Source organism: Protobothrops mucrosquamatus, unplaced genomic scaffold, assembly GCF_001527695.2.
Source record: "Protobothrops mucrosquamatus isolate PMUCROS unplaced genomic scaffold, P.Mucros_1.0 scaffold_64, whole genome shotgun sequence".
Taxonomy (NCBI): Eukaryota; Metazoa; Chordata; class Lepidosauria; order Squamata; family Viperidae; genus Protobothrops; species Protobothrops mucrosquamatus.
In genome coordinates, this window is record NW_015386140.1 from 322,491 (window position 1) to 335,632 (window position 13,142).

The window sequence follows — 13,142 nt, forward strand, 5'->3', positions numbered from 1 at the left end:
GAAAGAGAGAACATGGCAGCAGGAATGTTCTGGGTTTGGGAAGAAGAGAAGAGAAGGGCAGAGAGGTGCAACAGGGAAGAGATTGAATATTGAAGTCAGTCAAGAGAAGAGCGTGAATGTAGAGCAAAATCCATGGCGCCATGTCTGATGGCTAATCTTTTGCTCTTGTGTTGGATGGTGTTCTCTGTGGTAAGCAGCAATTTAGTAGAACATGCTGTTGGGTTTGGGTGGCAGTCAGTTTTATTGTCATAAGAGAGCACCCCAGTGATTTCTTTCTCGTATCCAAATTTTACTTCATTTTGGGAACGATACAATGTGCTAACATTTATAGCCACGTAATTAAAAAGGGGAGTAAAATAAAATAATTTTTACTTCTTTTCTAACTCAACTCAAGGCAGTTGATAAGTGGCTGGTATAGGTGGAAACTGCATATGTGGAACTGTAACTCAGGAAAGGCAATATATTCCTAATTTACCTAGAAGTAGCTGGATTAGAAGAAATAATTAGGTCAGGCAGACAGCAGCACTTTGGTCTTCATTAAAGCAGTCTGATTTCTTTTTCCAGGTGTCTACCTGAGTGTGAAAAAAAAGGAGATGTTGCTGATTTATAAGCTTGATTGAGCTTTTAGAGCTTTTATAACCTTTATTCCTTAAGGTGGTGGCATTTATTTTTCAGACTTGAATCAAGATGGTGTGCTTTAATGAGCAGGAAAGCTGCACTGGACTTTCACGAGGCCCAGTGCACTTTTTGGGAATAGGTTTTGAAGCATGCACTTCCCTAGTAATTACAGTTTGTTCATACTGTTCCTTTGAAAACGGCTACAAATTTCTAGTAACCCAGAATGCCACAGACTGAAGTTATATATGCCGGTCTCATTTGCTGCCTTGCTACCCAACTTCTTTCCTGGGCAATTTGAGATTTTGAAATGACTGATTTTTCAGCTACTCTCTTGAGCTTTCTCTCCGTGAGGGACAATTTTGGTGGCAACCTGAGATAAAGAGCTTTTTTTTTTTTTTTTTTTAAACGGTGGGGACTTTTTAGCAAGGAAACTTAGGGCAGGCTAGTTCCGTCCGTATGTTTGCTGCTGGCAAGCAAACACTTTGTTATACTGACAGCGTTTTGACATCTAAGCTGATCTGTTTGCTGAAGGAGGTGGTCTATATTTTCCTTTTTTTCTATTTAAATTTATTTTCCCTTATGATGTTGCATCACGGCAGGGTTTTGTCAACTTTGCTTATCACATCAGCAAAAGAAGAAATAATGTATTTATCAGGAACTCAGCGTACGCTGATTTCAACTGGTGATAGCAGAAATTAAGCACTTAGATAAGCAGATTTCTAGCAGGCTTTGTATGATTTGGATATACGGGAACATCTTGGTCAAGTGCATTTTTTCACCTCCCTCCTCAAATAGCATGGAAATGCAGTAATCAAAGAACCGATTGTGGTGAGTCTCTGCTATTTAGTGGGTAGCAGGCATAATAGCCAGCGCAGCACAGATGCAGACAAAATGGCAGTGCTTAGTTACTATGGTGACCACCTTGGGTATGACTTTTCAAATAGAAATAGACTTTATAATAGAATATTTCAGTTTACAGTATGTTCCTGGAAGGAAGTGGCAGATTCTATAAGTAAGCTGCAACTGTCTTAAGTGAGAATTTGCTTTACTGCAAGGTTTTTAATTGTTTGTAGTTTTCTGTATGTATTTTACTACATCAGTTAGCTCTGAGTTAAGAATTTTACCATCTGTCAAATAAAAGGTTGCCAGTTATAATACCTGTAGTAAGTTTATTGGAAGCAATGGTGGTGTCAGCCTTATGAGGTAGACCAAAACTGGAAACAGACTCCGTAGCAAGTCTAGAACTGTTCTTCATTGGGATTGGTTACAATAATGGCATTGTGCAAGACTGGTTGTAATTTACCTACTCTTATTTTAACTTTTATCAAATAAACTAGCTTTGGAGTCCTTCTTTTTAGTTCTGAAAATGTTAATTAAAATATTGTTATACGATTTGATCTGACTTCAGTTCTTTTTTCTCCCATTACAAAGGCTTCTTTGAAGCTTTAACAAGCCTGTTTTCTAAATCCCTGAAAAGAGATATTATAATTGTCTTGGTTAATCATTTATTTATTTATTCAATTTTTTATAGCCATCTCAACCAAATGACTCTGGGCAGCTCACAATGCTAAGTACTATAGTTGTTAACACTTCAGCCAGCTTCTTTTCAATATCCAGTAAAATGTTCGTATCTGGGTCATTCTCTTGACTTGTCACTTGTATTTCGACTTTAAATGCCTTTTTTATTTATAATCCACATTTCTTAATCCAATATTTCTGATTCTACTATTTCTGCATGAAGCAAGATTTGTTTCACATCTGTCATTCCTTTATTAACACTGAATGGTTGTCTATCCGTAGAAGTGTATGTTGTTACTGATATCACAGTTACTAATTCTGGCCCCATTCTTCAAAGATCTTCTCTAATATTTAAAAGCTGAAGCATTTTGTATCATTTTGTAAATTCCAATACTGATCAAAACTTTTGGTTTACATATTTTTTTGCCCAGAATCTTTAATCCCCTGTAGTGTTCAATTTAAATCATAATGTCAACGCTAACATTGGATGTTCCTGCTCTGACAACTGATGAAAATGCAGCCATTGTCTCTTCTCCTTTAACATGCTTTTCTTACTTATTCAGGTGCAGCAGGGGTGAGTGGGTGGGATGTAAGCTCCCTTAGCCATAATAATAGCGCTGCTGTGGGAACTCAAGGACGAACTGATAACATTTCCACGGGCTGAGGAGCTGAGGAGAAAGCCCGTGCTTGAAGCTAATTGGGGAATGTGTTTTATGACAGTTTATTGGAGATGGGAATTGTACTTTGTTACTTTGTATCTGGGGGAAGGGAATTTAGTTTTTGGGTTCAGCTATGTAGTGCCGATACTTTGTTTCCCGAATAAAGGTTCTTTAAGGAAGAATTTTGCCTCGAAGTTCTTTTGATGGGTTTCATCTAACACATAACCTATATATGATATAACTTACAGTAGACAAAATAACCTTTTTCCCCATGAAAAGCTGTTTATTTTATATAGTTAGTTCCAAAATCTTATAGTAAAAATTTAAAAGTTCCAAAATTTTTAGTAGTAGCACTAGTAAATGCATTGCAATCAAAAGACCTAGCATGATTTTTTATTTAAGTGAGAAAACTAGACCCTCTCATGCCTGTCAGGTTAATGTTATTCACATAATCAAATGCAAATAAAATGCTTTCATCTGTTGCCCAGTCATTTGTATAAAATTTCCAAAGTGCCCGATTTCTTCATTCATCAAATCACATTCTGACTAATGCTAAAGGAATCAGAGAGTTAGCCTAGTCTAAGTGGAAATGCCAAGTACTGTACTTTAGCAACGAACAGATTTATTTTCAGTTTAGATTCATTTCTATCATGGAACATTAGTGCCAAAAGTTATGCCTACACATGTAGGATTAGGTGCCAGGCTTTAAGAACATAGTTGTTTGTTTTTGTTTTCTTGGGGAAAAAATGCAAGAAATAGTTTGAGATTCTGATTGCTGGCCCAGTAAATTCAAATGCCACTGTGTGTTACTGCTTGCTTGCTTATTTATTTAACATTTTTCCTTTCCGCTTGGAGGACACTCATTATATAAACTTATAAGATCAGCACTGAGAAAAAAAGGGGGGGGGAATCCAAGGTAATACCTGTTATTGTTGTCTATTGTCTATTTAAGAGCTATATTATTTCTAAGGTAAGCTAAGAGCTATGTGCTTGCAGGAGTTGGTGTAACTGGGTGAATTCTTTTTTTTCTTGTCTTCATATACCTAAATCAGAAGGTGCTTTGTTACCTCCAAATTCAAGTTGAAATTTTTGTTCATCACTTCGCAGTTTAGGCAAACTTTTAAATGAACAGATAGGTATTAATTCAGCACTTTAGAAATAACAAGTAGCAATAAGTAGGGGTTTTTTTAAAGGCTGCTTTAATTAGGGTATTTGTGTAATCAATGTGGAACACAGTGTGTAATCAGTGGAACAACCTGCCTCCAGAAGTTATGGATGCTCCAACATTGGAAGTTTTTAAGAAGAGATCGGACATTTGTCTGTAATGGTATAGGTTTTCCTGCCTGAGCAGAAGGGTTGGACTAGAAGATCTCCAAGATCCCTTCCAACTCTATTATTCTGTTATTCTGTTATTTATGTATTCCTGGTTGTCAAGAGAGCCAGCCCTTCAGAGCGCTGCATAGATTGTATGTCTAATCTGAAGCCAATTCAGATGTACATAAAATAGAGTAAGGGACATGCATCTCCAAACAGCCTTCCTTAGATATTGTTGGTTTCTCTTCAAGAATTCAAAGCTATTGATGCACCATGGAAACCATAAAAGATGTAGCTTTTTCCTCCATAAATCGAATTCTATTGGGCATGTTTGCCACAGTTATCTCAATCAGCCTTACAAGGATCGCTGTTAAATAAAGCTTCATTCCAACTGCCTGAATTGGACAGATTATATTGTGCTCTTGGTTATGCTTTGCTCCTTAACCTATAGCTGATGTCTAGTTTGACATTTTCTGTTGTTCAAACTGATTTTTCAATCTATAACTATGCCCGACCCCCACTCCCCATTTCAGGAGGATAGCCAGATGATTGAAGAGGTACAAACAGACAAAATAGAAACCCTGGAAAGAAAATATGCAGAAGCACTTAAGAGGCTATGGAAGGATCCAGGTATCCAGGAGTGCTACCACCGACGGAGAGAATACCAATTGTCAGACTCAGCTAAATAGTAAGTATGGTAATCTTTCCAAATTTCACTTTGGCTATTTTAAAATATTTTTAAAATTGTATGGCTTATGATTGCTTTGTTGTATGGAATGTTAATGAATAGATTTTACTAAGTGTGCATGTTCAGTTTTTATGATCTTGAACAGTTAATAAAACATAGTTGAAACAAATGCACGACAGGATCACGTAGTGTTTCTCTGGTTGGAACTGGAAATTCTCCCCCCCTTTCTTTCCTCTTTTGGGGGGGGTCCTTGGAGGGCTGCAGTGAGCTTGTTGACCTAGTGACATCGTTGGAGGCTCAAAGCTGAAAGTTTTAAGTCTCTTTTCAGAGGGGGGACGCATTGAGTTTACCCCCAATTTTGATAGGTCTTTCAGAAGCTTGGTTTTTGTTTTCTTTATTAGAGAAAAATATTGCTATCGAAAAAATAATTGTAATGCCAAATTTTGATCACATTGTTGTAGGAGACTCTTGTCATCAGTATAATGCAATTTTTTTTCTGTGTGAGGGATATGCATATAAAATGTTTCCAGTCGATTGTCCTTCTTTGTTAAATATTACAAGTGCTTCCTGTACATTATCTAGCTACCTGTAGAATAATTGGATATTTTATCTCTGAAGCTATCATCATCTTCACCTTACACACTTTGCTCACCAAAGAAACTCTGAATACATACAGATAATTGAATTTAAAAACAGAAATAAAGTAATATCAAGATGCACATATTTCAGATCACATCAGGGAACAACATTAATGGGGAAACAATAATCAAGAATTGGAGTTACAGATCACTTTATCTCAGTTCCTGCTGGACAAGTAAAATCTTTAGGGGTCTTTTGAAAGCCAGCAGGTTCAGAACGTATAGGCTTCAGAAGGAGGATATAGGGCCGTGGCAGATATAGAGAAGCATTACAATTCTCTGCAAACTTAAAGTAGAAGTAAGATTTCCACAACGGCATCCTGATTTTAAATTCTAATACATTTACATTTAATAAAATAGATTTTAAAAGCTTTTTTTTTGCTATATTAGCTTTCATGTGAAATACCACTTTTAGTCTCTGTTGGATTAATTTATAATCATGTGAAATGCATGAACTAAACAGATGTGTGGCTTTGATTTTGAAGTTTCCTTTCAGATTTGGAACGCATTGCTATGCCATCATTTGTGCCAAACGAGCAAGATGTCCTCAGAGTGAGAATACCAACCACTGGAATCATTGAATACCCTTTTGTGCTACAAAAAGTTATTTTTCGGTAAGTCTATCCTTAAGGCCTTCTCCTAGTCATCCTGATTTCACAAATGATCAAAAATTGCACCAGTTGTTTTTTGTAAACGGATAACCGAAAGAAATACATAAGACTAGATAAATCCTCTCCAGTCTTGTTTCACCTTTCCTATTATGCTGCATCCATTTCCGTCTGTAAATAAAGAATTTCAGAATCCTAAAATCAAGACTTGAAAAATATTATTTAGGAGGTCAAGTCCAAATTAAAATGCCCATGGTGGAAGGCTAACCTGCCTTTGCTTGATCATATTCAGTGAAAAGAAGCATTCTGTCTGTAATTGGTTCCATTGTTCAATTGTGCTTAATTTAAAAGTCTATTTCCTAATCCCTGTCAGTTGTCCGACTCTGGGAATGGTGCTCATCTCAGTTTCTTGGCCAAGGGAACCAGCGTTGTCCAAAGACAATTTCTGTGGTCATATGGCACATATGGCTATATGCCAAAGGAGCATGGAACACTGTTATCTTCCCACTGAAGTAGCAGCTATTAATCTACTTACATTTGTGTGCTTTTGAACTGCTAGGTGGGCAGGAGTTGGGGCATGTAATGGGAGCTTACCCCATTCTGCAGAGCTCGGGTCTTGAACCCGGGCTATCAGCTCTCCAACTGACAAGCTCAGTGTCTTTAACTGCTGAGTCATCGCACCCCATATTTCCTAATCTGTATATTGCTAAAACTGTGGTTGTCTTGACCTCTAACTGGATGAAATGGTGCATCATAGGGCAACAATTTTTGAATAAGGTACCTCAGCTGGACTCACTTACAGAATGTGTCCAAGATCTAGGACCCATGACTCCCAAGGAATGAAATTTGGGAAAGTTATGGCTGCTTCAGTGCTATTGGCTGCTGCTGCACTTCTGGACTGCTGTAATCACCTGAGTTTCATTTTCAACAGTCCATGATAGTTTCCCAGCCAGTCTTGCAATCCCTTGCTCTTTCCCCCACCCGGCATGGGCAGCAGTAGGAACTGTTTCCTCGAGAGCTGCTATAGCCCGGTTTCAGTGTCTTCCACATTTGGACTCACTTTTTCCAGTGCATTAGAAGTTAGGGAAGAAAAAAATAACTCTTGCACTATGCATGTTCACTGCTTCTCTTTTACTGCAGCAGCCATTAGGAATGTGTGTTGTGGAAGAGTTGTGGTGATGGGATGAAGTTACACATTATTTGAGCCAACAATAGAATTGGTACCAATGAAGCTCAGATATCAGACTTCACCGTTGAAATAACTTTTCCATCATAATGGAACATAATTTATCTGTTAATTTTTCCAAATGTAAAATGTAAAAATCAATTGTATAAAAATCAATATATCTTTCTAGCAAAGTGCAGCCTCAAGGTTGGTGCTTTGTGAAGTGTTTTACAGGATGATTAGTTATTTATGCTCCTTTTGACAGAATGGTAGATGTTGGTGGACAAAGATCCGAAAGAAGGAAATGGATTCACTGCTTTGAAAATGTGACCTCAATTATATTTTTAGTTGCACTGAGTGAATATGACCAAGTCCTGGCAGAATCCCATAATGAGGTAGGAAAACGAAAAGTAATTGCTGTCATAAATAGTTATTCAATACTCAGGTGTGCATCTTAACAGATATTACCATGGAAGGCTGACTTTTGTGCCAGTTATCTAGGGGGAAAAAAAGGAACTTGACAGAGAACAGCCCAACTATGCCCTTAACATAAAAACTATACCAACATAATTGGTTTGGACTTCTGACAGAGGTATATTCGTGCTCAACAAAAATAATAAAACATCCATGGTTGGAAATAAACTATTATATGATTGATAAATAAATAAATGACAATAAATAACTTGATCTCAATTGAGCCTGGAATTTTGGCTGTAAGTCACTGTGATTGTTAGGTGGGTCACCACATGACCTGATTCGATTTTATGACTGTTTTTCACAGGGGTTCGTAAAATGAGTCACCACAGTTCTTACACAAATGACATGGTCATTAAGTAAATCCCTTTTTCAGAATGGGCAGTTTTTGCTGTTTGGAAACCAATCAGGTAAAACTTTATTCCAGCCACTTGTGCTGGCTAACACATAGGACACTACTTCTACACCATCTGAAGCTCCTAAGTGATCTTTCAGAGACAATCACATGTACAAAGGAATAAAGGCCTGAATTCCTGTGACACAGTCCTCCTGCTACAGGTAGGGCCAACAATTGGTGCACCAGCCTGAGTTGGTCAAAGGTCCTCTGCCTACACCTTCCATTTGCTCACTGACATTAGCTTTAAGCATCCCCTAAGTCCTCCTTCAGTCTTTCTGTTCCTCCCTACTAATGAATTTTCTGATCTCATAATCTACACTCCACTAGGAGCCAGCCTCCAGGAACTTTGTACAGGTTGACTATGAGTTAGAAGGGCAATTGGGACCAGAATTTCCATCATTAAGCAATAGAATCATAAAACACAATGTCATGTGATTGCATTGCTTAACAATAGCAATCTTGGTGGTGCCCATGGCCATTGTTAAAGAAGATTGGAGGTTGTTAAATGAGCACCATCCCCACAACTTCCTACCAGCTTCTAACAGCCAACGTCAGCAGAAATTTGCAAATCCCTGGAGGATGGCAAGCAGGCCAACAGACAAGTAAATGGCTGTTGCTCAGTGGGAGAGAGTGCATAAGGGTGTGCAAATGCCCTGGAGGGCACATGGGTGGCCTGGGAGGCGAGTGCAGTACAATTTGGGGTGGCTGCTGCCGGGTGGGAGAGGCAGAGTGAGCTGCTGGGGAGGTATGGCACAAATGCTGCAATACTTGGGAAGGTGTGCAAGGGGGAACAACTGGTACAGACTTGGGATGGCTGTTCACAGGTAGGAGAAAGTGCACAAGTAGCTAGGAAGGCACTGAGTGAGCTCAGTCTAAGGGGTTGTGAGGGTATGTGAGCATAGCAAGGCTCAAGGAGGATGCATGAGGATCCAGGGATGGTTTATGGGTGACCAGCAAGGCATATCAAGAGCGCAGAGGACGGAGCATGTTGCGTGGGTGGAGGGAAGCTAATCTGAGCAATTTACAATCTTCTCTGCCAACTTCCCCATTGACTTTGCTTGTGGGAAGCTGGCAGAGAAGGTTGCCAATCATGATCGTGTGACCTTGGGACGCTGCATCTGTGTAAGTGGGAGCTGATGGCCAAGTGCCTAGATCGTAGCTACGTAACTATGGTGGTCCTGGGATGACAGGAACATTGAGGACAGGTCATGACCACCATCCTCAGCATTATGGTGACTTTGAACAGATGCTTATCGAACGGTCGTTAACCGGTATCGCAATCCTACAGTCCATTGAAATCCTCCAGCACAGATAACTGCAACAATAACTATAAAGCAGTCATAATAAACATTTCTAAGGAAGTGGTCTGCTATCAGGCAGCACCTCGATCTTGTAGCAGTGCTCATCTTAGTAATTCTTGTATGGTTGCAGTTTTACACAGTGCTTTTTTTCTAAAAAAAAAAAAAAAAAGGTGCCGGAACTCACACACGTCATACAACCCGCCTTGCCTACCTTACAAGGTTCCATCCAAAAAAGGTGCCGGAACTCCATTCTGGGCGTTCTACGAGAAAAAAAGCCCTGGATTTACATATGGATACATTTTGACTCCATGTTATTAGTCATACAGAAACATCACCATTCTTGGGACAGAATACTTGTTTTCTTGCCAACTGTGCCATTTGGAGGTGGTCCAGTAGTTTTCTGGAAGTGTGCCAGCACCAAGCATTTCCTCTTCTGGGACATATACTTTTGCAAAACTATTGCACTACTATCCCCAAAAGAAATGGATCATTGTGTTCCTGAGGTGGTGGGGAGGAAGTTTCAGTGTTCCCAGGAACATTCTGTCCACAGGCCTGTGAAGTTTTCCCAACTCCCCATGTCTATTTTAAGATGTGTAATAGAGTTTATGGCATTGTCTGGATAGCTAATATACTTGCCCAAATTAATTACATTTTGTGTACATGTGAGGATGCAAATAATGGTAGAGTACATTTTGTTTTGAGTATTAAATAAATGTACTTTAATTTTTGAAGATAACCTATTTAAAAATGCTTCTTTGTTCTTTTTATACTTTTTTTGTAGAATCGTTTGGAAGAAAGCAAGGCCTTATTTAAAACAGTAATTACCTACCCTTGGTTTCAGAAATCTTCAATCATCTTGTTCTTAAACAAAAAAGATATTTTAGAAGAGAAAATTATGTATTCTCATTTAATTAACTATTTTCCTCAGTTCACAGGTAAATAATTATTCTAAATAGGGCTTATCTCTGTTAGGCAGGGGTATAATTTCTTCTATTCGCTTACACAATTGGCACTCTCTTGGTAAAACCGGTCAGCTATCACGGTTCTTTCCTATACTATCAAAATTTGTGTTATTTTATTACTTGGAATACTTAGTATGTATTATTATAATTGAAGTTACACATTATCAGATTCTAATCCTAACAGATGGATACTGATGCTAGAACAAAAAATTATCATCTGTTCAATCCAGCATGTTTGAAAACAATGGACTGGATTAAAATATCTATGCTTATACCAATAAACATTGAAGGCAAAAGAAGGGAACGACGGAAGATAATTAGATCAGGGGTCCTCAACCCCCATGCCGTGACCCGCTACTGGGCTGTGAGCCACTCAGAACCGGGCCACGGAAGCGGCAGGTAAGCGTGCGTGCATGCATCCTCACTTGCGTGAACAGCAGGGGAGTGTGCACATGCTTGCCGGCTGCTCACATAGGAACTATCCCCTCTTCCCCCCACCAGTCTGCAAATCCGGAAAGGTTGGGGAACTCTGAGTTAGATAATGTCATTGATGTAATAAAACAAGAATTTGGGCAAACTCCAGGAGATGAGGAGAGCCTGGCGTGCTATGGTCCATGGGGTCGCAAAGAGTCAGACATGATTTAGCTACTGAACAACAATTAATAAACATAAAAACATATCTGGAGTTCTCAATCTGGGTTTCTTAAGTTATCTATTTTGATTTTGAACAGGACCAAAACAAGATGTCAAAGCTGCTGGAGAGTTCATTCTGCAGTTATACAAGGATCAGAATTCAGACAAAGACATCTATGCCCACTTTACATGTGCCACCGACACCGAGAACATTCGATTTGTGTTTGCAGCTGTTAAAGACACCATCCTTAATCTGAATCTAAAGGAATTCAACCTGGCATGAATAAAAAGGGAATCCGCTACATACCTTTGACTATCCTACAATTTTATTTATTACTTATAAAAGATGTTCTGTGTAATAGATTTTTAACAATTGTTTGTGTCTTTGCTGAACCTGGAAATAAGGTTAGAACTTTTTAAGGAATAGGTTTTGAATATTCTGCTTTTAATTTTTTGGAGGGGATTTGTGAGCCTTTTGGTCATAATCACAAGAAATCCTTTTACCTTTCATAATTTATAATAGATGTGCGTTTGAACCTCGTTAAGGCCACAAGAATGATAGTTTGAGACTAATTGTATTGCTGTTATTCAACAGAAAGAGGGGTGCTTAGATTTGAGTACTTATTAAATCTATTTTTAATGGTGCCTTTCTTCTTGTAGTGAACAATCAGCCTTAACAGGTGGCAGAAGTTGGTTGCTCTTTTTTTAGGCTCAAAAAAATTAAAAAACCCTCCCTCCCTGAGTAGCCTCAAACCTAATTATTACTTGGGTTTGAATTATGTAATCCTCTCAGGCTAGATAAAAAAAGTGAAAACTGGTCTGATGAAGGGAATAGTAAAGTCTTCACATGCTGTTCCCGTGAAATTTGCATGAAGTTACCACGAGCTGAGTTTCATTGAAGAGTATTTATTTTACTTGCAATTAAACAATGGATACTAAGAGTTTGTTTGTATATTTTTTTCCACTTACTGACAGGAAACTACAACTGACAGGTGCTTTTATGGAAAACCTTGATGTTTTAATATTATTTGAATTAATATTAATAGGTTAACGAACCAAAGGCAGTTGTTTGAGGGACCCTCTCTTCCCAATTACACGCATCTATCAGGAAGGGTATATTATGGGTCCCATCTGCTAAGAAGTTCCACTTGAGGGGAACCAAAATATAAGCTTTTTCTGCTGTGGTTCCGGCCCTCTGGAACCCAAGTGAGCTTGGTCCTGTTCCTATTCCAGCTTTCTGAAAACCCTGTAATAAAACATGGTTTTCCCAACAACCACAGGGAACCTGCAAGATGGTCACACTATCGGATATTGATATTCTCCCCCAATCCTGGTTTCTATTTGTGTTTAATTTTTTAAATGATTGTTATATTTGTTTTTTTAATCATTTGTTTACTGTATGCTGCCCAGTGAAATGGGTAATTATATAAATTTTCTAAATAAATAGTGGCTTTCTATTATCAACGAATCCTTGTTTATAACTTGAATCATGCTTTGAGTCTCCATTCGATATCTTTTAAGAAAAATGTTTTACCTATTCAAAATCTTTCATAGCTCGTTCACTCTACAGCAGCCTACAACTGGATCAATAAAAGCAATCTTCGTTTTCAAGCTTTACAATCTCAGTCATTCAATGCAAAGGGAATGGGGAAGGGAAGGGAGATAAAATATTTGGGCAGCAATCGGAGACAGTTCAAGGGAAGGCAGGATGTGCTGCTTGCTTCTATGGCCTCTAAAGTGCTGCCAGACCGTGGCTGTCGCTAAGTGACAATTGTAGATGGGAGACCATGTAATGTTGCAAGTTTGGCATTATTTTAAAGCAAACTCTGTCCTCAAACTTTTGTTGAAGGTAAAGTGTAAGTCAAAAGATCAGTGATGCCCAGGGCCTTCTCGATGAATAAATATGTTACTGTGCTAATTCGGGGAAGAGAATGATTGACATTAAGAGGAGATGGTGGCAGTAAGGTAGAGCTTCATTGTAGTGAAATAGATTGTGAAATGCTATTATACAAATAGAAGTTATTTGTATAATAGCAGTGGTATTTGATAAAAACCCGCTGAAATAATTGCCTGCATCTCCCTATTAAAACAAAAAATGATTGGGTGATATATTAAAATTATTGACCAATCATTGTATTATGTAATTTAGTTTCCACAATCAAAATTT

General features: G+C 38.3%; 1 protein-coding gene across 1 annotated transcript in view; it reads left to right on the plus strand.

Annotated features, from left to right (window-relative positions):
• LOC107284557 (guanine nucleotide-binding protein subunit alpha-14) overlaps positions 1–12,439 on the plus strand; it is a 33,947-nt gene extending 21,508 nt beyond the window's left edge. The window contains exons 3-7 of the mRNA XM_015812632.1: positions 4,643–4,797; positions 5,921–6,049; positions 7,474–7,603; positions 10,162–10,315; positions 11,074–12,439. Coding sequence (XP_015668118.1) covers positions 4,643–4,797; positions 5,921–6,049; positions 7,474–7,603; positions 10,162–10,315; positions 11,074–11,258 — 753 coding nt within the window. The 3' untranslated portion in view covers positions 11,259–12,439. The remainder of the gene's footprint in view (positions 1–4,642; positions 4,798–5,920; positions 6,050–7,473; positions 7,604–10,161; positions 10,316–11,073) is intronic.
• Positions 12,440–13,142: the final 703 nt, after the last annotated feature.